General features: G+C 41.6%; 1 protein-coding gene across 9 annotated transcripts in view; it reads right to left on the reverse strand.

Moving 5' to 3' along the window:
* The window catches only part of ZSCAN30 (zinc finger and SCAN domain containing 30), a 39,301-nt gene extending 13,561 nt beyond the window's left edge, over positions 1–25,740 (reverse strand). The window contains exons 1-4 of one of the 9 annotated variants that reach the window (XM_035270878.3): positions 25,629–25,740; positions 10,422–10,544; positions 7,846–8,356; positions 7,429–7,567 (exon numbers count right to left, since the gene is read on the reverse strand). In XM_035270878.3, coding sequence (XP_035126769.1) covers positions 7,429–7,567; positions 7,846–8,253 — 547 coding nt within the window. In that variant the 5' untranslated portion in view covers positions 8,254–8,356; positions 10,422–10,544; positions 25,629–25,740. Of the gene's footprint in view, positions 1–7,428; positions 7,568–7,845; positions 8,376–10,421; positions 10,545–12,421; positions 13,483–25,628 lie in introns of those variants that run through there. The other 8 variants (XM_035270874.3, XM_035270877.3, XM_008979711.5 and 5 more) reach the window with 8 other exon arrangements.
* Positions 25,741–25,779: the final 39 nt, after the last annotated feature.

The following is a 25,779-nucleotide window of genomic DNA, read 5'->3' on the forward strand; positions in this document are numbered from 1 at the left end:
GCAGGACAGCCCGAAGAAAAATGCAGCAGCACAATGAAAACTCATAAATAAAGCCCTAACTCCCCGGGACAGAGCACCTGGGGAAAAAAAAGGGGGTTTATGAGTTCTGCTGCAGCACAATTAAACGTACCTGCCCAGCAGCTCTGAATGAACAATGGAGCTCACAGCTCAGCACCTGAGCTCCTATAAAAAACACACTGTAACTCAAGCAGCCCTATGACCCCATATATCCAAAGAGTCACCTCACAAAGGACTGATCAGACTGACATTCGGCAGACATCATTCTGGGACAAAGATAGCAGAAGAAGAAACTGGTAGCAACCCTTACTGTTCTGCAGCTGCTGCAGGTGATCACCAGGCAAGCAGGACCTGGAGTGGACCTCAGCAGTCCTACAGCAGAGGGGACAGACTGTTAAAAGGAAAACTAAGAAACAGAAATAACTTCATCATCAACAAACTGGACATCCACTCAGAGACCCAATCTGAAAATCAGCAACTACAAAGACGACAGGTGGATAAATCTGAAAAGAGGGAAGGAAACCAATGCAAAAAAAAAAGGAAAACACTCGAAACCACAACACCTCTCCTCCTACAAGGGATCACAACTCTTCACCAGCAAGGGAACAAGGCTGGATGGAGAATGAATGTGATGAAATGACAGAATCAGACTTCAGAAGGTGGGTAATGAGAAACTTCTGTGAGCTAAAAGAACACGTTCTAACCCAATGCAAAGAAACTAAGAACCTTGAAAAAAGATTTGACGAAATGCTAATGAGAATGGACAACTTAGAGAGGAATATGAGTGAATTGATGGAGCAGAAAAACATGACACGAGAACTTAGTGAAGCATGCACAAGTTTAAACAGCCGAATTGACCAAGCAGAAGAAAGGATATCAGAAGTCGAAGATCAACTCAATGAAATAAGACGAGAAGGCAAGATTAGAGAAAAAAGCACAAAAAGGAATGAACAAAGTCTCCAAGAAATATGGACTATGTGAAGAGACCTAATCTACGTTTGATAGGTGTACCTGAATGTAACAAAGAGAATGAATCCACCCTGGAAAATACTCTTCAGGATATTATCCAGGAAAACTTCCCCAACCTAGCAAGGCAGGCCAATATTCAAGTCCAGGAAATACAGAAAACACCACAAAGATATTCTTCAAGAAGAGCAACCCCAAGGCACATAATCGTCAGATTCACCAGGGTTGAAATGAAGGAGAAAATGCTAAGGGCAGCCAGAGAGAAAGGTCAGGTTACCCACAAAGGGAAGGCCATCAGACTCATAGCAGATCTCTCAGCAGAAACCCTAAAAGCCAGAAGAGAGTGGGGGCCAATATTCAACATCCTTAAAGAAAAAAAATTTCAACCCAGAATTTCATATCCAGCAAAACTAAACTCCGTAAGTGAAGGAGAAAGATAATCCTTTATGGACAAGCAGGTGCTGAGAGATTTTGTAACCACCAGGCCTGCCTTTCAAGAGCTCCTTAAAGAAGCACTAAACAAGGAAAGGAACAACCAGTACCAGCCACTCCAAAAACATACCAAATAGTAAAGACCATCAACACAATGAAAAAAATGCATCAACTAATGGGAAAAACATCCAGCTAGTACCAAAATGGCAGGATTAAATTCACACATAACAATATTAACCTTAAATGTAAATGGGCTAAATGCCCCAATCAAAAGACACAGACTGGCAAATTGGATAAAAAGTCAAGACCCATCAGTGTGCTGTATTCAGAAAACTCATCTCATGTGCAAGGACACACATAGGCAAAATAAAGGGATGGAGGAAGATTTATCAAGTAAATGGAGACCAAAAAAAAAAAAAGCAGGAGTTGCAATTCTAGTCTCTGATGAAACGTACCTTAAACCAACAAAGATCAAAAGAGACAAAGAAGGGCATTATATAATGGTAAAAGGATCAATGCAACAATAAGAGCTAGCTATCCTAAATATATATGCATCCAATACAGGAGCACCCAGGTACATAAAGTAAGTCTTTAACATCCTACAAAGAGACGTAGACTCCCACACAATAATAATAGGAGACTTTAACACTTCACTGTCAATATTAGACAGATCAATGAGACAGAAAACTAACAAGGATATCCAGGACTTGAACTCAGATCTGGACCAAGCAGACCTAATAGACATCTACAGAAATCACCACCCCAAAACCACAGAATATACATTCTTCTCAGTGCTGTATGGCACCTACTCTAAAATTGACCACATAATTGGAAGTAAATCACTCCTCAGCAAATGCAAAAGAACAGAAATTGGATAAAAAGCCAAAACCCATTGGTGTGCTGTATCCAGGCAACCTATCTCACATGCAAGGATACACAAAGGCTCAAAATAAAGGGATGGAGGAAAATTTATTAAGCAAATAGAGACCAATAAAAAGCAGGAGTTGCATTTCTCATCTCTGATAAAATAGACTTTAAAGCAACAAAGATCAAAAGAGACAAAGAAGGAGATTACATAATGGTAAAAGGATCGATGCAACAAGAAGAGCTAACGATCCTAAATATATACCCACCCAATACAGGAGTGCCAAGATATATAAGGCAAGTTTTTAATGACTTACAAAGAGACTGAGACTCTCATAAAATAATAGTGGGAGACTTTAACACCCCATTGTCAATATTAGACAGATCAACCAGACAGAAAATTAACAAGGATATGCAGGACTTGAACTTAGACCTGGAACAAGCAAATCTAATAGACATTTACAGAACTCTCCACACCAAATCCACTGAATATACATACTTCTCAGCACCACATCACACCTACTCTAAAACTGACCACATAATTGGAAGTAAATCACTCCTCAGTAAATGCAAAAGAACGGAAATAATAACAAACAGTCTCTCAGACCATAGTGCAATCAAGTTAGAACTGAGAATTCAGAAACTAACTCAGAACCGCACAGCTTCACGGAAACTGAACAACTGGCTCTTGAATATTGAATGGATAAACAATGGAATGAAGGCAGAAACAAAGAAGTTCTTCAAAACCAACAAGAACAAAGACACAACATACCAGAATCTCTGGGACACATTTAAAGCAGTCTCTAGAAGAAAATATATAGCAATAAGTGCCCACATGAGAAGCAAGGAGAGATCCAAAAAGGACACCCTATCGTCAAAATTGAGAGCTAGAGGAGCAAGATCAAAAAACCTCAAAACCTAGCAGAAGACAAGAAATAACTAAGATCAGAGCAGAACTGATGGAGATAGAGACACAAAAAACTCAAAAAAATCAATAAAACCAGGAGCTGGTTTTTTGAAAAGATCAACAAAATAGACAGACCACTAGCCAGTTTGATAAAAAAGAAAAGAGAGAATAACCAAATAGATGCAATAAAAAATGATAAAGGGGATATCAATACAGATTCCACAGAAATTCAAACCATCAGAGATTATTACAAACAATGCTAGGCACATAAACTAGTAAACCTGGAAGAAATGGATAAATTCCTGGACACTTGCCTCCTCCCAAGCCTAAACCAGAAAGAAGCCGAAAATCTGAACAGACCAATAACAAGATCTGAAGTTGAGGCAGCAATTAAGAGTCTACCACACAAAAAAGGCCCAGGTCCAGATGGGTTCACAGCCGAATTCTACCAGACACACAAAGAGGAGCTGGTACTATTCCTTCTGAAACTATTTCAAATAATCCAAAAAGAGGGAATGCTTACCAAATCATTGCATGAGACCAACATCATCATGATACCAAAACCCAGCAGAGACTCAACAAGAAAAGAAAACTTCAGGCCAATATCCATGATGAATATAGGTGCAAAAATCTTCAATAAAATATTGGCAAGCCGATTGCAACAGCACATCAAAAAGCTTATCCACCATGATCAAGCAGGATTCATCCCGGGGATGCAAGGCTGGTTCAACATACGCAAGTCTATAAACATAATTCACCACATAAACAGAACCAAAGACAAAAACCACATGATTATCTCAATTGATGCAGAGAAGGCCTTTGACAAAATTCAATAGCCCTTTATGCTAAAAACCCTCAATAAACTAGGTATTGACAGAATGTGTTTCAAAATAATAAAAGCTATTTATGACAAACCCACAGCCAATATCATACTGAATGGGCAAAAATTGGAAGCACTCCCTTTGAAATCTGGCACTAGACAAGGATGCCCTCTTTCACCACTCCTATTCAATATAGTACTGGAAGTTCTAGCCAGAGCAATCAGGAAAGAAAAAGAAATAAAGGGTATTCAAATACGAAAGGAGGAAGCCAAATTGTCTCTATCTGCAGATGACATGATTGTATATCTAGAAGACCCCCTTGTCTCAGCTCAAAATCTCCTGAAACTAATAAGCAACTTCAGCAAAGTCTCAGGATACAAAATCAATGTGCAAAAATCACAAGCATTCCTATACACCAATAACAGACTTAAAGAGAGCCAAATCAAGAATGAACTGCCATTAACAATTGCTGCAAAGAAAATAAAATACCTAGGAATACAACTAACAAGGAACGTAAAGGACCTCTTCAAGGAGAACTACAAACCACTGCTCAACAAAATAAGAGAGGACACAAACAGATGAAGAAACATTCCATGTTCATGGTTAGGAAGAATCAATATGGTAAAAATGGCCATACTGCCCAAAGTAACTTAAAGATTCAATGCTATCCCCATCAAGCTACCAATGACCTTTTTCACAGAACTGGAAAAAACCACCTTAAACTTCATATGGAACCAAAAGAGAGCCCAAATAGCCAAGTCAATTCAAAGCAAAAAGAACACAGCGGGAGGCATCACACTACCGGACTTCAAACTATACTACAAGGCTGCAGTAATCAAAACAGCATGGCACTGGTACCAAAACAGAGATATAGACCAATGGAACAGAACAGAGGCCTTGGAGGCAACACAACGTATCTACAACCATCTGATCTTTGACAAACCTGACAAAAACAAGCAATGGGGAAAGGATTCCCTGTTTAATAAATGGTGTTGGGAAAACTGGCTAGCTATGTGCAGTAAGCAGAAACTGGACCCCTTCCTGACACCTTACACTAAAATTAACTCCAGATGGATTAAAGACTTAAACATAAGACCTGGCACCATAAAAACCCTAGAAGAAAATCTAGGCAAAGCCATTCAGGACACAGGAGTAGGCAAGGACTTCATGACCAAAACACCAAAAGCATTGGCAACGAAAAACAAAATAGACAAATAGGATATAATCAAACTCCACAGCTTCTGCCCGGCAAAAGAAACAGTCATTAGAGTGAATCAGCAACCAACAGAATGGGAAAAAAGCTTTGCAGTTTACCCATCTGACAAAGGGCTGACAGCCAGAATTTACAAAGAACTCAAACAGATTTACAAGAAAAAAACAAACAAGCCCATTCAAAAGTGGGCAAAGGACATGAACACACACTTTACAAAAGAAGACATACATGAGGCCAACAAACATATGAAAAAAATGCTCATCATCACTGGTCATTAGAGAAATACAAATCAAAACTACAGTGAGATACCATCTCACGCCAGTTAGAATGGCGATCATTAAAAAATCTGGAGACAACAGATGCCGGAGAGGATGTGGAGAAATAGGAACACTTTTACACTGCTGGTGGGAGTGTAAATTAGTCCAACCATTGTGGAAGACAGTGTGGCAATTCCTCAAAGACCTAGAAATAGAAATTCCATTTGACCCAGCAATCCCATTACTGGGTATATATCCAAAGGATTATAAATCATGCTACTCTAAGGACACATGGACATGAATGTTCATTGCAGCACTGTTTACAATAGCAAAGACCTGGAACCAACCCAAATGCCCATCGATGATAGACTGGACAGGAAAAATGTGGCACATATACACCATGGAATATTATGCAGCCATCAAAAACCATGAGTTCGTGTCCTTTGTAGGGACATGGATGAACCTGGAGACCATCAGTCTCGGCAAACTGACACAAGAACAGAAAATGAAATATGTTCTCACTCATAGGTGGGTGTTGAACAATGAGAACACATGGACACAGGGAGGGGAGCACTACACACTGGGGTCTGTTGGGGGTAATAGAGGAGGGATAGTGGGGGGTGGGGAGTTGGGGAGAGATAGCATGGGGAGAAATGCCAGATATAGGTGAAGGGGAGGAAGGCAGCAAATCACACTGCAAAGTGTGTACCTATGCAACTATCTTGCATGTTCTTCACATGTACCCCAAAACCTACGATGCAATAAAAAAAAAAGATTAATGAGAACAAGCTAATAGGCCTAATTTATCTGCTGCCCATAAGGACGATTTTGCCAATAACATAATCAAAGTCTTTTCAGTTCTAATCCTTGGCATCTGTGACAGCTATCAATTTATTGCCTCAGTTTCAAATCTACACTTCATTGCCCTGTATGTGATAGTGGAACATTTGCCAGATGGCATGATGTGAGCTTTATCAATAGAGGGGGTTGCAGAGGAACTGGAAGATAGGTTCTGGCATGTTCTTTGTGTTTGTTTCTGTAGCACATGGGACACCTAGCAGTGGACACCCCAATGGTTTCCAAAGACACCATCACTATGGGTAGCTTCCCAGCGAGTTCTGTACCATGTCATCTCCCCATGAGTAGCTTCTAGCACATCAGAGTGTGGCTCTCCTCAATGAGTTCTGCCAGCTTAGCACTGCAGTGGCATCTCCATCCACTGGGCTATAGCTGTGCCCTCAGCAGCAAGGCCTGGATCTCAGCCCTGGCAGGGAAGGGGAAGTTGCGGCACCCTCCTGCAGATTTGTTCCTACCTTATATGTTCTGCTTCAGCCCTAGAGACACTCTGTATCTATTATTACTATATTCTTTGGAATTTGACTTTCTGTTATAATACTTAGCAGTTAATAATTCTTAACATTAAACTTTCCCTGTTCAAGTGATTATGTGGTTTCTATTACTGATACAGTATTCATGTCCATCTTGGAGACTGCCTTGCCAATGAAACCAAAATTAAATAACAGAATATTATGGGTATTTAGCCAGGCATGGTGGTGTACAACAGTAGTCCTAGCTACTCTAGAGGCTGAAGCAGGAGGGTCACTTGAACCCAGGGTTTCAAGGCTTCTGCTGCAGTGAGCTGTGGTTGTACCAGTGTACTCCAGCCTGAGTGACAGAATGAGATCCCATCTCAAAACAAAAAAAAAGAGAGCGAAAAATAATTATGGGTGTTAAAGAATTTTACTAAAGACTTTAATTCTTATCCCAAAGTTATAAATGATACTTGAATTTCAGATTCTAAGCATAGACAGAGGAAGAATATTTCTAGGCAAAGAAGCCTTTCCACAATACTTGGTGTTAACCACAAGTGGCTGTCATTAAGAATGAACCATGCCACAGATGACAGTTCTCACCTCCATCCTCAACCCCAAATGGACTGGGGCTTCTCACCTGTCTCCTGGAAAGCCTTGGTCTCCTGAATCTCACTCTCGCACTGGTTCTGTAAGGGCTTCAGTGGGCTATTCAGAGACTTCAGTGCTCCTGTGGATGTCATTTCCTGCCAGACCATTTCTTGGCCATGAGCTGTGTCCTAGGAGTAATCAAGTACCAGCACTATCATTCTGAGGATACACAAGTAGAAAACTCCTAGAGCAACAGGGCAGCATAAGAAGAATCAAAACTCATTCAAATGATTACAGAAAAAAAAAATAGGACATAGCCCTAGTGACTTGCACCCAATGAGTGAATAATTTATAACCCAAAAGAAAGAAAACATGTAATTATCTGAGAGCTGAGTCAATGCCCCAATCACAATGGATTTCCCATTACTTACAATAGATCAAACAAACAAAAATGTCTACTTCTTACCTGTTGCCTTGGCTCATCAAGTTCTTTTTCCAACTCCTCCAGCATAGTCACGGCTTCCTCTCCATTCTCTGGCTGATGCTCTCGCACCCAAGCTTTCAGCTCCTCAGGAAGGATGGCCAGGAACTGCTCTAGCACCAGCAGCTCCAGGATCTGCTCCTTGGAGTGCACCTCTGGCCTCAACCACTGACAGCAAAGGTCTCGGAGCTGGCTCAGAGCTTCCCGAGGGCCAGTGGAGTCAGAGTAACTAAACTGCCTGAACTGCTGCCGTAATACCTCTTGGCTCCAGGAGTTTCCCTGAAGGCCAAAGTCCTGGCCCCAAACATAATTTTCTTCTTCAACCTTGACAACTAGAAGTCCTTCCTGTTCTTCTGGGGCACGGTAGGCCAAGACTGTGGCCTCTCCTGACATTCTGGGCAGAGACAGTCTGAAAAGCCTGCCCAGGTGAGGCAGGGAGGAGATAGAAATTTGCGTCTGAGAGATTCCTTCTGAATTCCAACTCTTCAGGATGCTCCTGAGGGTGAACAATGCTCCTGTTACACAGGGAAAATATGCACTTGGAATATAAATACAAGTTTTTGAAGTCCAGTTGCCAGGGAGCATAGCACTGTACAGAAAACTAACAGCAGGTTTCCACATAAATGATACATTTATAGATGATTTGGGATTTTTTTCAGGATGTGAAAGAGAAAGTGTGAGTACGGCCAAAATCAATTTGACCTTTAGTAATACTGTTAGGAAAAACATTCGGGCTAATAAAATAGTGCTTGTAGATTATAGAAAGCAAGAAAAACACTATAGCATATGATTACATATCAGAAATAACCACCATTTTATTGAGCACTAGCTGGATACTTAAAATAAATTTTATATGCTTTTCCTAACTCTGTAAGACAATCAAAATTATGCCCATTTTCCTAACGGGGCTACTGAAAGTCATAAGTTGACCAAAGACACACAGCCAGTGAGCAGCAGAACTGGGCTGCAACCAAAGTCTTTAGCTATTTCTATTATGTTAGGGGGCATCCCAAAAGAAGGGAACTCATACTTAATAAGCACCTACTATGGACCAGGCACTTTACAAATACTGTTTTACTGAAGCTTAACATTAACATCATAAGGTATTATCATCTCAATTTTACAAATGAGGAAACTAAGTTTCCTAAAGCCAAGTAATTTGTCCAAGCCTACAAACTGGTAAATAGCAAAGTCAAGACATAAACCCAGGTTGCTCAACTCTACAGCACTTGCTCTTTTTATTTATTTTTATTAGAAAATGGGTTGATGTCCAGGACAATGTTGGTGGATACCAAATTAGAAATGATGGTGAAATGTCAGGAAGGGACCATGGAGAATGGGCAAGGTCAATGTACAAACAAGGAAAAATTATTCTTGAGTCACAAGGTTCTGAAACAGCACAAAGAAAAATGGATTCTTTCAACAAATACTTGAGCATTTACTGTGTGCTATAAAGTGTATTAAAGAGAAGTCTCAGAATTAAAATATCTGTCCCAAATGACTCTTAGTTTAGTATTGGAAAGCAACAGGTAAACACAGTGATAAATCCAAGGACAGAGGTAAGTAGTCAAGGTAGCAGAAGGGAAAGATTGCTGACCAAGACCAAGGAGAGAGGGATGGGAAGAGCCAGAAAGAGCTGCCTGAAGACATCTCAGCAGAGTCTGATAACAGTGAGCTAAGTGAGATGGAGAGGAAGGTCACTCAGGCAAAGAGAACAGTAGGTATGAGAGAATGTAGCCCACTGAGAAAACTGATGGTAGTTTGGGGAGACCAGACTAATTGGTTGTCATTTCTGACTATGGCTCAAAATCAGCCATGGAACATAAATCCCAAGACAGACTTCCTGGATCAGAATCTCCATGGGTGGGGCTTTGATAAGTGCCACAAGAGCTTCTGATGAGCAGCCAGGTTACGAACCCTGCGCCAGAGCCTGAGCATAGTTAATGAATGGTGAGAGAGGAGGTCTAAGAGGTTGTGCTATAGAGTTTGCATTTGATCCCCACCGTCACAGTGATGGCTGGAAAGTCTCTGTGCCCACCCACAGAATGGTGTGGAGAAGACATGGGAAGGGGTTTGTTGCAACCATTCAGGAGAGAGACAGTGAGAGACTGAGCCATAGGAGGCAAAAGATAAAAAGATGGGTGATTTGACTGGACTTGACACACTGTATAAGGGTTTGGAAGGGAGAGGGGTTCAGGACTTAAGTTTGTGGCTGGCCCTGGTGGCTGGAGGATGATGGTGCTATTTGCTGAGCTATTCATTAAGAAAGTTAGATCTGAGATGCCTACAAAGCAGTGTTCCTAAATGGTGCTTTGCCAGATATTAATAAACTTTTCATACACATCTGACCACAAAAAACCTGGGGATATTTTTCCTTTTAATTTTTTAGTGTAAAATACTAGAGACCAAGCATGATGGCTCATGCCTATAATCCCAGCACTTTGGGAGGCCAAAGGCAGGAGGATCACTTGAGTCCAAGAGTTTGAGACCAGCCTGGGCAACATCATGAGATCCCATCCCCACAAAACATTTACAAATTAGCCAGGTGTAGTGGCACTCACCTGTGGTCCCAGCTACTCAGGAGGCTGAAGTGGGAGGATTGCTTAAGCCTGTGAGGTCGAGGCCACAGTAAGCATGATTGCTTTACTGAACTCCAGCCTGAGTGACAGTGTGAGACCCTGTCCCTATCCAAAAAAAAAAAAAGAAAAATACTAAACACATTTCTTTAGTTCTTATTAGACATTTAAGAAATTTCATATCTTTTTTTTTGAGACGGAGTCTCGCTCTGTCACCAGGCTGGAGTGCATTGGCTCAATCTTGGCTCACTGCAATCTCTACTTCCTGGGTTCGAGCCATTCTCCTGTTTCAGCCTCCAGAGTAGCTTGGATTACAGGTGTGTGCCACCACATCCAGCTAATTTTTGTATTTTTAGTAGAGACAGAGTTTCACCATGTTGGCCAGGATGGTCTCGATCTCTTGACCTCGTGATCCACCTGCCTCAGCCTAGCAAAGTGCTGGGATAACAGGCATGAGCCACCGTGCCCAGCCATTTCAAGGTATCTTACTCGGAGCAGAGTAATAGGAAAACAAAAGTTTTTTTAAAATAAAATTCTGTGACAATCAATGCATTGTCAGAGCTGTGCATGGATGTGTACACAGCATTTCTCAAGAGCTACATCACATTAATGTGCGTTCTTCACTTAGTGACCATTAGTCTATGTTGTGTCCCTTACCTTTTAATGTTTGTGATATTATTCAATTTTTAATGTAAATATTATGCCTCACCAGCTAATCCTCCATGGGTGTGTGGCTGAGGGAAGATCTTGGTCATAAAGACTCATCTCTGCTCCCTCCCCATCTCCTGCACAGGTTCACCCTCTGCTACTTCAGTCCATCAGGTGAACCCTAAGTCCTCTATTGTCACTCTCTACTTTCCTCCTAGGCAACTTCATTCTAACCTTTGGTTACCATTCAGTCTAGACCTCCTATCTGAGCTCCTGATCTATTTACCCACGGTTCCTCTCTCACATCATAACTATTCTTGAATTTCTCAAAAGGACCTCAAATTCGGTACATGCATAACCAACTCATGATTCTTCCCTGCTCCTCTCCCAGTGGTCCTTCTTAAGAAGTAGGAACATCCACTGGCTGCATACCCAGAAACATGGAAGCACCCCTAACATGGTCCTTTCCCCCACCTCCTTCCTTCCTTTAAATCCTGTTGATTTTATTTCCTCTTCCAGAATCTGCCCTTCCCCATCTCTGCCACCATCTTCATCCCAGTAACTATCCTGTCACACTGCACAAAAACTCACCAACTGGCTTCCCACATTCACTCAGTCCCCATCAGTCTGTTATCTACATTGTAACCAGAGTGATCTTTACACATTGTAAACCTGATCACATTCTTCTCACCAGTTTTTTAAAAGTAAAAACAAAAATCTTCCAACTAAGGTGAGCTTAGGTATAGCCCTTCCCTTTGGGAGAAAGTGAGTCCCGAGTCCTCATCCAAGCAACCCAGATGGAACCTTCCGGCCAATCCTGACTGCAGCAGCATCACTGTTATTATAATGTACCTGTATTACAATGTCATGTAACAGATAATGTATCTGATTGCTTACTTAATTGTAATAGAAAACGCTAATTGAGGCTTCATGGGAGTCAAGCCCTGTCTACCTGCTTTAAGTGTCTTATTTCATCTTCACAGCACTCTATAGTGTAAGTTCAACCATTCAACTGAAGACTATAGAGGTTACATAATTTGTTCCAGGTCATGTGCCTTGTAAGTGATGCAGTCTGGAATGCTCTGAAACCAAATAATCTGACTCCAGAGTCCTTATTCTGCTAAAATGCCTTTTCACATTTGGGCTCCGCACCTAATCAAAGAACCCTTCAGAAGAGGGCCTTTGTTTTCCTCACATTTAATATGAGTGCCTATTTGTGCAGGTATTTGTGCCAGGTGCTGAGCAAAGAGTTATAAAATAAGACAATGTTTTTGCCATTACAGAACTTAAAAACAGTAGGAAGAGGCAGACGTTAAACAGAAAGCATACATAATTACCTGACTTCACTGCGACCAAAACTACAAGGGGGAAGGCAGAAGCTGTTCTTAGAGTGACTGAGAAAGGATCTAGCCCAGATTCGGGGACCCAAGAGAAAGGCTGAGACCCAACTCAAAAGTGAGCTTTGACCGCGTGAGAAATGGCAGGAAGGAGCCTGCTGGCGCGTGTCCGACTCCTGAGCCTGCAGCCCGGCACAGGACGCGCTGGGTAAGTGCCTGAGGAGTCAGCTGACCGAAAAGGCGGGTGGTTCAATCGGCAAACGGATGGCCGGACTGACCCACCAAGCGGCGGGCGGAACCCCAGGTACAGCCAATGCCCAGCCTGTGGCCGAAGGGTCGAAGAAAGGCGGCGCGGAGGCCGGACGCGAGACAGTGGCGGTTTGGGAAGCACCCGGAACTGCCCTACTGGACCGCCCCACTCACTTTCGCTCTACCTGCTGCGGGAACCCACCCGCTGGAGAAACACAACATACTCTGCCGCCCGCGCGCCGGAAGTGGGGGCGGGCGCGCCCCTCTAGCTGCCCGGAAGACCGCAGCTCTGTGGCAGGCGCCGGTAGCGAGGAAGGGCGCAGACCCGGATCAGACCTGGCGCGGCCATCCCAGAGTCCAAACGGTTGATTCGCCGCTGAAAGGGCGGAGAGCAGAAGATACATATTCAATATCATTATATATTCGGTATAGATTTTAATATATAAAAATAATGCGTATATATTCAAACTTTTTTTTCTCCTTCTGTCGCAGGCTGGTATAGCATCGAGAAAATTTTAAACAGATAATCCTTGGTCTACATTTTGAGAGGAAAAGAAGCTGACCACGCTCACCACAGACATGCTGACTGCGATGACTACAGTCCTAAGAGCTGCGGGAGGGCTGGAGCGGGGACGGGTCCTGTCCTGGAAGGCCGAGGACGCCAGGCGCTGCTGAGGGGTTGGAGTGGAGTGCTGGGTGAGAGAAGCTTGTAAGAATTTCCTCAGGGACTCTGCCCTCGAGCTGCGCCTGGCCGCGTGCTGGTTGCTGACGCAGCCGGAGGAGCGCCACGGGTTTCCCGCGTAGGAAGTGGCAGGATCCTGGGCACAGCGGGGCGGGGTTCAGGGCACTCGGAATTGGCCCAGCATCTTGGCTGGCCAGAAACTAGGCTAAGGCGTTGGTTAGAGTGAGTTAGGTTGTGGAGTGTCAAATACCAGGCTCAGGTGTTAGAAATGCATTGAATCATCAGTGCACGCTATTCACATATAACATGGCTAGAACAGTATTCAGGGCAGTGTCTGTACCGTATAGAGTGGATTAAAGGGCAAAAGAGATGAAAGAATACAGGTGGCACGTGAATTTAGCAAAATGTAATATAGTTTGTGAAAATATTGAAAATGGGGCTGACATTGTAATAAAATCTGTGAAACTATGATTGAAAAAGGAATGACATCGCCATGGGAGGTCTTTTGGAAAATAAATGGGATTGTGCAAAAATACCGTTTTGGAATAGGGGGAGGAAAAGGAGTTAGAAGAGGAGCTAGCTGCTCAGGAAGCGCCCAGATGGTTCAAACGTCATAAAAGCTACGGTGTTTCAGGAGAGGTAACAGGTGACTAGCAGATGCTGCAGAGAGCCAGAAGAGGGTAAGAACTAAGCTGATGCTGGAATTAGGGGGAATGGCAGGAGGACCTTTGGACAGTCCTTTCCAGTGGTTCAGAGGAGTTGGTAGACTGAAAATAGACAATATTTGAGAACTCTGATACTGCAAGAAAGGAAAAAGGATACTGATTGAACTAAGCAAAAGAATTGAAAGTATTCTTTTTTAAAAGGGTAGTGGAGTCCTAATTAAATTTGTAGAAAAAAAGGGGTAAAGTTTAATAGGGACAAGAAATTGAAGATGGGAGAAAAGAGAGCCAGCTGATGGGGAGGGAATGAGACTAGATAGGCTGGTGAAGTTGTCTCAGAAAAGATGGGAGAGATTTGTTCCTGAATAGGAGGAAAATGGAGGATAAATGAGGACAGAAATACTGCAAGAGAGAAGTTGAAGATGTTTATGTCAGATGACTCTGACCACAAAGGTGTTAATCAGATGTTACATTTGAGCCAGACCTTGAAGAATGTCACAGCCAATGGCTGAAAGAGACAACTAAGTATTTCAAGTTGTGTTCTATATCTACTATCCAATATGGAAGCCATTAACCACATTTGGCTATGTGTAGAAAACAGCCTGTTTTCTACATGGCATGACAAGAGTAATGCCATCTTGAAGTGAAACCATCATAACAACCAGTGTTTCACTCTTGTATACCAAGGCATTCCCCCAGCAAGGTCAAGAAACATATCTCTAGGATAGGTAACTTCTCAAAAAGAAACAATACCTGTGGCATACAAAACCCCTCATAAAAATGCTTATCTAACTTTCTCACTCGTCAGTTTTGCAAGAGGATCTTAGACATGACTAGCTGCATATGTGTTTTACCAAAAAAAAAAAAAAGCTTGCTATAGGAAGAATACTTTCTGCAGGGCAGGTATGGCAATCTATCATCTTAAGTCCCTACTAAATGTTTCTTTCTGAGAAGCTACATTTGTCAACTCAGCTACCTAAACCTTTGGGGGCAGGTTTACATATACTTGCTTACTTGATATATGGCTGATAGGAACATTTAAATTGCCACATGGGATTAGTGGTTCCATAGTGGACAGTGAAGCTAGCCTATACTGGTTAAAAACCCAATGAGTGAAATGAACCAAGTAAACACAGCAGATTTCTAATGAAGCAGATCAAATAATTAGTGGCCAAAAAAAAAAAAAAAAGACTATAAAATTGTCTTCTATGTAAAAAGTCCATAAGGTTTATACATAGAGCATACTCAATTTGTTCATTTCCGTAAAGGATCTAGCAACACAGTTTTTTATGTAAGTACCCAATTTCCCCATTTTTAATGAACAAATAAATACCAATACCTGCTAACACTGTGGGGTGGGGAGGGGAGAGTGATACATATCTAAGAAAATTAGTGACTTCAATAATAAACACTTCTCTATCATTTATTTTCTTTTAAAAAAATATATTAACATCTGAATAATACATGTATTTTAGATAAAGTACCAATTTTGGTCAATTAATTTTGACAAATATATCAATGAAAGATGTTAATATAAAGAAATGTATGTGAAGGTATATGGGATGTCTCTGTACTATCTATCTTTGCAATAATAGATAAATTGAATTTCTTTGGGAGGCCGAGGCAGGTGGATCACGAGGTCAAGAGATCGAGACCATCCTGGTCAACATGGTGAAACCCCGTCTCTACTAAAAATACAAAAAATTAGCTGGGCGTGGTGGCGCGTGCCTGTAATCCCAGCTACTCAGGAGGCTGAGGCGGGAGAATTGCCTGAATCCAGGAGGCGGAGGTTGCAGTGAGCCGAGATCGTGCCATTGCACTCCAGCCTGGGTAACAAGAGCGAAACTCCGTCTCAAAAAAAAAAAAAAAAAAATTGAATTTTAAAATATCTTAATAAAAAGAAGGCAGGAATGGGGGAACAGGGAACAAATATCTTTTCTATCCTTCTTTACTGTGGTGCTTCAATAAACTGTTAGACTTACACACTATATCCTCTGTATCTCTTACTTGCTTATTTTTATTTTTGTTTCTCATTTTCATATTTACCACCTATTTTCCAGATCACTAATTCTTTCTTCAGTGATAATGTGCTTTTAAATACATTTCTGTAATTGAATTTTTAAATTCAGAATTTCTCTTTTGTTCAAATTCATATTCATTTTATTTTACTTTATTTATTTTTTGAGACTGGGTCTTACTCTCTTGCCCAGACGAGTGCAGTGGCGTGGTGTCAGCACACTGCAACCTCCGCCTCCCAGGCTCAAGCCATTCTCCTGTCTCAGTCTCCTAAGTAGCTGGGATTACAGGCACAAGCCTCTGCTGCCTGGCTAATTTTTTGTATTTTTAGTAGAGACAGGTTTCACCATGTTGGCCAGGCTGGTCTTGAACTCCTCACCTCAAATGATGCATCAACCTCAGTCTCCCAAAGTGTTGGGATTAAGGCGTGAGCCATCGTGCCCAGCCCATATCCATCATTTTAGAAAGGTTTTTTTGTTTTTTTTTTTTGAGATGGAGTCTCACTCTGTGGCCCAGGCTGGAGTGCAGTGGTGTGATCTCGCCTCACTCCAATCTCAGCTTCCCAGGGTTCAAGCGATTCTTCTGCCTCAGCCTCCCAAGTAGCTGGTATTACAGGCGTGTGCCACTATGCCAAGTTAATTTTTGTATTTTTAGTAGAGATGGGGTGTCACCATGTTAGCCAGGCTGGTCTCAAACTCCTGACTTCAAATGATCTGCCCACTTTGGCCTCCCAGAGTGCTGGGATTACAGGTGTGAGCCACTGCATGCAGCCCATTTTAGAAATATTTTTATGGTAAAACACACATGCCATTAAATTTCCCATCTTAAACATTTTTAAGTGTACATTTCTGTATTAGTCCATTTTCACACTGCTGATAAAGACATACTCGAGACTGGGCAATTTACAAAAGAAAAAGGTTTAATTGGACTTACAGTTCCATATAGCTGGGGAGATCTCACAAACATGGTGGAAGGTGAAAGACGTGTCTCACATGACAGCAGCAAGAGGTAGAACGAGAGCCAAGCAAAATGGGTTTCCCATTATCAAACCATCACATCTCGAGTGAATTTTATAAAAGGTTTGCTCTTCTGTCATGTACTTAATATACTTGGTATTTGTTTTGTGTGCAGTTATGAGGCAGGGATCTAAAATAACTATTTCTAGATGAATAACTAATTATCTGTGAATCACTTATTGAATTGTACTTCTTATCCACACTGGTCTTCATGCCAGGTCACTCACCTACATTATTCATCTTTGAGCCCACACATAGTGTTGTGATGGAAATGGCTACAGGCTATTCCATCCATCTATAAAGTTAGCATAAGAATGATAAAGAATACATAAAGACTACAGGTCACTCAATATTCTTACCAAGCTTATGCTTTTCTAGTAAGCACACCTTTGCACAAAGTTTATTTCAAGCCATCTCCTCAATCATTAATTTACTCATTCCTTATTCTTAAATGATGATATAACCTCCTCCTTCCCAATGAATTGGAACCACCTCAGTTTCCCACTGACCTACCTGAGCTTGCAACCATTCTCTCCTACCATCTTAGTATAGAAGGGTCACTCATTCTTCCTCTTGTACCTTGGATCCCATCTCCTTCCTCATCAATCGTATGCTGTCAGCTGTTCATTTGCTCTCATGGATTCTTCCTGCTATCATTTACACATTACATATCTTTCCTATCTTAAAAGTTATCAAGCAAATAAACCATCCCTAAACTCCACTATTACCCTATTTCTCATTTTCTTTTATTCATAACTGACTTATTGAAGTTGGTCTATACTCTATTTCCAGATATCCCATTTTCTTCTCATGCTGGTTCTCTTCAAAGTTTGTTTTTTATCACAAAGAGGTGCTGGATTTTGTCAAATGCTCTCTCTGCATATTTTGTCCTTTTTTCTGTTGATATGGATTTGGTTGATTTTTAAACTGATGCTCAGATGCATTTCTGGGATAAATTCCACTTGGTCATGGTGTAAAATTTTTTATATGTTACTGAATTCAGTTTACTAGTATTTTGTCAAGAATAAGAGATATCCTGTAGTTTATGTTTCTTGTGATGTATTTGACTGATTTGGATATTTGGATATCAAAGTAATACTGGGGGAGAGTTTTTGAAGAACTGGTATTAGTTCATCGTTATGTTTGGTAGAATTCACCAGTGAAGCCCATGGGCTACTCCTGTGTGTGTTTTTTAAAATTGCTAATCAATCTCTTTGTTATATATCTATTCACGTTTTCTATTTCTTCTTTAGTCAGTTTTCTATCTCCATGGCATGTCAGAGACCTTCATGGCAGCCCCCTCCCATCACAGGCCTGAAGGCCTAGGAGGAAAAAATGGTTTTGTGGGTAGGGCCCAGGGATCCACTGCTGTGTGCAGGCTAGGGACTTGCTCTGTATCCTAGCTGCTCCAGCCATAGCTGAAAGGGGCCATGGAGTACAATGGTTTCGGAGAGTGCAAGCTGCAAGCATTGGCAGCTACCATGTGGTGTTGAGCCTGTGAGCACACAGACATCAAGAATTGAGGTTTGGGAACCTCCACCTGGATTTTAGAGGATGTATGAAACGCCTGGGTGTCCAGGCAAAAGTTTGCTACAGGGGCAGAGCCCTCATGGAGAATCTCTGCTAGAGCAGTGTGGAAGGGAAATGTGGAGTCAGGGTCCCCACACAGAGTTCCCACTGAGGCACTGCCTAGTGGAGCTGTGAGAAGAGGGCCATTGTCCTCCAGACTCCAGAATGTTAGATCCACTGAAAGCTTGCACATGCACCTGGAAAAGCCACAGACAATCAACGCTAGCCCGTGAAAGCAGCCAGGAGGGATGCTGTACCCTGCAAAGCCACAGGGGCAGAGCTGCCCATCACCATGGGAGCCAACCTCTTACATCAGTGTGCCCTGGATGTGAGACATTAAGTCAAAGGAGATCATTCCAGAGCTTTAAGATTTGACTGCCCCACTGGATTTCAGACATACATGGAACCTGTAGCTTCTCTGTTTTGGCCAATTTCTCCCACTTGGAATAGGTGTATTTACCTGGTGTCCATATCTCCATCATCTCTAGGAAGTAACTAACTTGCTTCTGATTTTACAGGTTCATAGGCAGAAGGGATTTGCCTTGTTGCAGATGAGACTTCAGATTTGAACTTTTGGGTTAATGCTGGAATGAGCTAAGAGTTTGGGGGACTGTTGGAAAGTTTTGAAATGTGAGAACATGAGATTTGGGAAGGGCCAGGGGCAAAATGATATGATTTGGCTGTGTCACCACCCAAATTGCATCTTGAATTGTAGGTGCCCATAATCCCCACATAGTGTGGGAGAAACCTGATAGGAGGTAACTGAATCACAAGGGCAGCTACCTCCATGCCATTCTCATGACAGTGAGTTCTCACAAGATTTGATGGTTTTATAAGGGGCTTTTCCACTTTTGCTTGGCACTTCTCCTTCCTGCCGCCATGTAGATTTCTCGAAGTCTCCTCAGCCAAGCTGAACTGTTTGTCAATCAAATCTCCTTCCTTTATAAATTACCCAGTCTCAGGTATGTCTTTTTTTTTTTTTTTTAACAGAGTCTTGCTCTGTCAACAGGCTGGTGCAGTGCATGATCTTGGCTATGGCAACCTCCAACTCCCTGGTTCAAGTGATTCTCCTGCCTCAGCCTCCCAAGCAGCTGGCATTACAGGCACATGCCACCACGACAGGTTAATTTTTGCATTTTTAGTAGACACAGATTTTCACCATGTTGGCCAGAATGGGCTCGATCTCCTGATCTCATGATCTGCCCACCTCGGCTTCCCAAAGTGCTAGGATTACAGGTGTGAGCCACCATGCCTGGCCCTCAGGTATGTCTTTATTAGCAGTATGAGAAGAGACCAATACAGTAGGCTATACCATCTAGGTTTGTGTATGTACACTCCATGATGTTCGCACAAAAACAAAAGCACCTAATGATGCGTTTCTCAGAATGTATCCTGATCATTAAGCAAAAGATGACTACTTCCTTCCTTCTGCTGTTCTGCTGTTGTTGTGTTTAAGTTTGCTCTCATTTTTAAAGTTTCTTAAGGTGGAAGCTTAGGTTTAGATTATTTTTCTTCTTTTCTAATATAGACATATTAGAGCTATAAATTTTCCTCTAACCATTGCTTTTCCAGCATCCCATAAAATATTATGTTGTATTTCACTTTTATTCAGTTTAAAGAATTTTCTAATTTCTCTTATGATTTCTTCTTTGGATCTTGGGTTATTTACATTATGTTATTTAATTTCTGAATATTTATGGGATTCTCAAATTATGCTTACTCAATATGCCCTCTGGGTCAGCAGAACTTTCACTCTCCTCAACCTCTTGGTCTAGAGACCCTACTGGCCCTAGCCTCTGGCCCTGCCATATCTGCCCTTAGTAGTGTACCCACCCTCTGAGTAACCCTGTTTCCTGCTGTTAGAATACCAGAAGTTGGACAGCTTTTCTTCTTTTTATCCTGTCTCTGTCCTCTTCAAAATTAGCAGTTAGCAGTGTTTCTGGTGATATAGCATTGTCAAAATCCTTGTTGGTTTTCCATAGACTTCAAGAGAAACCACAGAATTAGACACAAGGATTCTCTATAGATGCTTCCTGGATAACCCAATTTTTATCCCTGGATTCTGCTGAAATGATTAATTGGATCCATAAATCACACGATTAATTTCTTTTTTTTTTTTCTTTTGAGATGGAGTTTCACTCTTGTTGCCTAGGCTGGAATGCAATAACATGATCTCGGCTCACCGCAACCTCTGCCTCCCAGATTCAAGCGATTCTCCTGCCTCAGCCTCCCGAGTAGCTGGGATTACAGGCTTGTACCACCACACTGGGCTAATTTTGTATTTTAGTAGAGATGGGGTTTCACCAATTGGCTAGGTTGGTCTCAAACTCCTGACCTCAGGTGATCCATCTGCCTCGGCCTCCCAAAGTGCTAGGATTACAGGCATGAGCCACCATGCCCAACATCACATGCCTAATTTCTTCACCAAAACATTTGTCCCAGTGCTGTCTACAGAACATGCTATCTGAGAAATTTCCAAATCATCAAGTGATTTTTGCTGAACAGTTTCCTCCTCAGTGTATCTTTTCTCTCATATTTTACCATAAGAAAGAAGGAAAAAAGCTACACCTTCTACTGTTTGCTTGGAAATATCCACAGCTAAATACTCAAATTTATTACTTACAAGTTCTACTTTCCACCCAGTAGCACAGCATGACTCAGCCAAGTTTCTGCCACTTCTAACAAGGATTTCTTATTCTCTATTTTCTAATGCATCCTCCCTTCATCTGAGATCTCACCAGAAGTATCTTTAATGTTCAATATTTCTAGCAGCATTCTCTTCGTGGCAATAGATGTATTCTCTAAAATGTAGCTTTCTCTACTGTCCTCTTTACTTCCTTCAGAGCCCTTATCAGAATCACCTTTAGTCCTCCTATTTCTACAATCTGTTCAAGGCTTTTTCCATTAAGAATTTCAAAACTCTTCCAGGCTTCCCTGGGGACCTGACCCTTTCTGCCCCAGAGGCTGTCTGCCTCCTACCACTTTTTATGGTGCCCAGGCTGTTTGTGGGGAGAGGGACCTGCAAGCCAGTGCTGAACTGCTCTCAGCCCTCCCTCAGCCTCCCTCTTGTGTTTGTCAGCATCCAAAGTCTAGATGGGGCTGAGGTGGCAGGGGAATGGCATATCAGCACTGCCCCAAGTATGCGCACAACTGGCTGGGCTGCAAAAGCACCCTGGCTCGGCCCCAGTCTTACTCCTAGATCGGAGCAGCCACCGGGAGCAGGGAGAGGCCAGGCAGCTAAAGCAGATACCTTCAAGCCTGCTGAGGTAGGGGAGCCTTCCCAGGCCCCTAGAGTACCGAGATGCCCAGGTCCACACAGCCACATCTTGGGTGGCTAAAGCTGCGCAAAGGAGGTGGGGGGATGCAGGAAATTGTTCAGCAAAAATCACTTGATGATTTGGAAATTTCTCAGCATGTTCAAAAATCAATCATTGTAAATTACCACATTAAGAAACTGTCTTCTCAAAAGATATAGAAAAGACATTTGACAAAATCCACCCACATCCTACATTCCTGATATAAATTCCCACCAAACTAGAATTAGAAAAAAACTTCCTCAATCTGATAAAGGGTATCAACCAGCTAACAGAGAAAGACAGGATACTTAATACTTTAAAAAAAGAGAAAGATCTTCACTTAAGATTGGAAAAAAGACAAAGATTTCCACTTTCTTCATTTCTACTGAACATTGATATACATAAAGATCAATTTTACTTCTTCTTTTCCAATTTGAATGCCTTTCCCCACCACCCTTTTCCTGCTTTATTGCACTGAAAATAAGAAAGGCATCCAAATTGGAAAGGAAGGAGTAAAACTGATCTTGTATGTAGAATATCTGATAGAATCTACAAAAAAAGCTACTAGACTAATATGCGAATTCAACAAAGTTGCAGGATACAAGATTAATATACAATAATCAATAATTGCATTTCTCTATATTGCCAACAATCAGAATTAAAAGAAAAATACAATAGCATCAAAATATATTAAATACTTCGTAATAGATCTGTCAAAAGTTATGAAAGATCTGTATAATGTTAAAAAGAACTATGAAATATTGGTGAGAGATATTAAGGAAGACCTAAATAAATTGAGAAAAATATTGTGTTCATGGATCAGATGACTAAATATTGCTTTAACATGTCAATTCTCCCCAAATTGATCTGCAGATTCAATCCAATCCCAATCAAAATCTCAGCTAGCTTCTTGGTAGAAGTTGACAACTAATTCAAAAATTGATATAGAAATGCAATGGACCTAGAATAACCAAAACAACAAAATTAGAGGTTTCACATTACCTTATTTCAAGCCTTATTATAAAGCCAGAGTAATCAAGCATGGTATTGGACTAAAGACAGACAAGAAGATTAATGAAAAATAGCCCAGAAGTAGACCCATACATATATGGATAATTGACTTTTGACAAATCTTAAAGAAAACCCAGAGGAGAAAGAAATGGCACAGAACAAGTGAATATCCATGTACCAAAAAATATAATAATAACAACTTTACCCTAAATCTCAGAGTTATATGGATACAAAAATATTAATTCAAGATGGATCAGAGACCAAAATGTAAAACCTAAAACTCCTGCGAGAAATCTTAGTGACCTTATTTTAGGCAAAGATTCCTTAAATATCATATCAAAAGCATGATCCATAAAAGAGCCAATTGATAAACTGTGCTTCATCAAAACTTAAAATTGATGCTGTTCAAAAAATACTATTAACAGAAAGAAAACTGTTATAACAGAAAGGCACGATATAGATGCAAAGAATTTGTGTGTGTGTGTGTGTGTGTGTGTGTGTGTGTGTGTGTGTGTATGACAGGGTCCTACTTTGTTGCCCAGGCTGGAGTACAGTGGCATGATCACCACTCACTGCAAGCTCCACCTTCTGGGCTCAAGTGATCCTCCCATCTCAGCCTCCCCAGTAACTGGGACCACAGGCACCCACCACCACATCCAACAATTTTTGTATTTTGGGTAGAGAAAGGGTTTTGACACGTTGCCCAGGCTGGTCTCCAACTCCTGGACTCAAGCCATCCATCCGCCTCAGCCTACCAAAGTGCAGGGATTACAGGCTTGAGCCATGGCGCCTGCCCACAAAGCATATATTTGAACAAAAGACTGGTGTCCAGAACAGACAAAAGATTTGTATAGATACTTTACCAAAGAATATATACAGATGGCATATAAGCACATTACAAAATGCTATTATTAGTCAGTATGGAAATGCAAATTGAAACCACAGTAAGATAAATAGTGAGTTGGCAAGGATGTAAAGGAACAGGAACTCTCATGTACTCATATGAATGCAAAATGATACAGCTACTCTGAAAAACAGTGTGTGGCAGTTTCTTAAAAGCATTAAATGTATAGCTATCACGAGAGAGGGGGGAAAAGCGTGTGTCCATATAAAGATGTGTATAGGAATGTTCTTAGCTTTATTTGTAAAATAAATTAAAACTTGGAATAACCGAAATGCCCATGAACTGGTGATTGGATTAACAAATTGCGGTATATGCATACAATAGAATATTATTCAGGAACAAAAATTAACTATTGATACAGCAATATAGATAAATCTCAAAATAAATGCTTAGTTGATATGTCTGACAAAAAAAAAGTATATTCTGTATGATTCCATTTAAATAAATCTCTAGAAAATGCAAACAAATCTCTAGTAACAGCTGACTAGCAGATGGGGTGTTGAGAGAGAGGCATTACCAAAGGGTAGTAGGAAACTTCTGGGGTTTAGATGTGCTTTGATTGTAGTGATAGCTTCACAGCTGTATCCGTTTAACAAAACTCATCAGATTATAGCCTTTAAATATTTGCAATTTGTCAGTTATACCTCAACAAATCTGTTTTGTTTTTGTTTTTTGGGGGATTTTTTTTTTTGAGACAGAGTCTCGCTCTGTCGCCCAGGCTGGAGTGCAGTGGCACCATCTGGGCTCACTGCAACCTGTGCCTCCTGGGTTCAAGCGTTTCTCCTGTCTCAGCCTCCCAAGTAGCTGGAATTAGCACACCACACATCTAGCTAATTTTTGTATTTTTGGTAGAGACGGGGGTTTCACCATGTTGGCCAGCCTGGTCTCGAACTCCTGACCACGGGTATTCTGCCTGCCTCAGCCTCCCAAAGTACTGGGATTACAGGCGTGAGCCACTACACCCGGCCAAAAATAAAGCTCTTTTTTTGTTTGTTTGTTTGTTTTTGTTTTTTAAGTATCTGCACTCCCTACTTGGGAGGGCTGGACTCAAGTTCCCACCTCTCTTTCCCCTTACGGTTCTATTAAGGTCTCATTCATACATCCCTAAACTTCACATTTCCCAACAGGGACTTGGGCTGGGCCAGGAAGCCCTCTTCTTCCACCTCAACTAGGACTTAGCCAGCCACCATTTTCTCAAAGCTATTCCTTTCCCCACCCGACAGCTTAACCTAAGTCACGTCACATTGGTCTCAAACCGGAAATAAGATCCCAACTCCTCATTTCCCAAAATATTTCCATGAACACAGCAATATCCTTTCCTACCCTGATTACCCCACACCCTCCATTTCGGGTCCTTATCACCCTGATCAATGAGAATTGTACTAGCAAGCAAATCTTAAATAGACCTCATGCCCTTTCTAGATTGCAAAGTAGATAAAAATCCAGCTCTTCGTTAATGCAGGGATTAATTACTGAGCATCATTTATTTATTGGGCAGTGGTTCTCAATATGTGATCCCAGGACCAACAGCTTCAGGATCACCTGAGAACCTGGGCTCCCACCGCCGCCTCCCCCCACTACTAAATCAGCAACTCAGGAGTTCGGGGTAGCATTCAGTATTTTAACAAGGTCTCCAGGTGATTCTGACGCGCGCCACTCTTCTGGGGGTGCAAAAAAACAGAGAAGGCAGGAAGAAAGTTAGAATGAATGCACAGCTACGAATCAGATAAGCGACAGGGAGAGGGGTGATTATTTTTAAAATGATAACTAATTAAGAACTCGTATGTAGTCAGAAAACCTACCCTGCCCCAGAGAGTTTTCCCGAAAGATAATGGATTCCGACATTCACGTCAAGAACCGGCAGACAGAGCAGCAAGAGATCTGTCGCTAGCCAAGCACGTCCCTGGCTAAGGCACCGCTAGGGGCAGCTCGCGGCAGTTCAGGGTTAATTCT

The sequence above is a fragment of the Callithrix jacchus genome, chromosome 13 (assembly GCF_049354715.1).
Source record: "Callithrix jacchus isolate 240 chromosome 13, calJac240_pri, whole genome shotgun sequence".
In the NCBI taxonomy this organism is placed as follows: domain Eukaryota; kingdom Metazoa; phylum Chordata; class Mammalia; order Primates; family Cebidae; genus Callithrix; species Callithrix jacchus.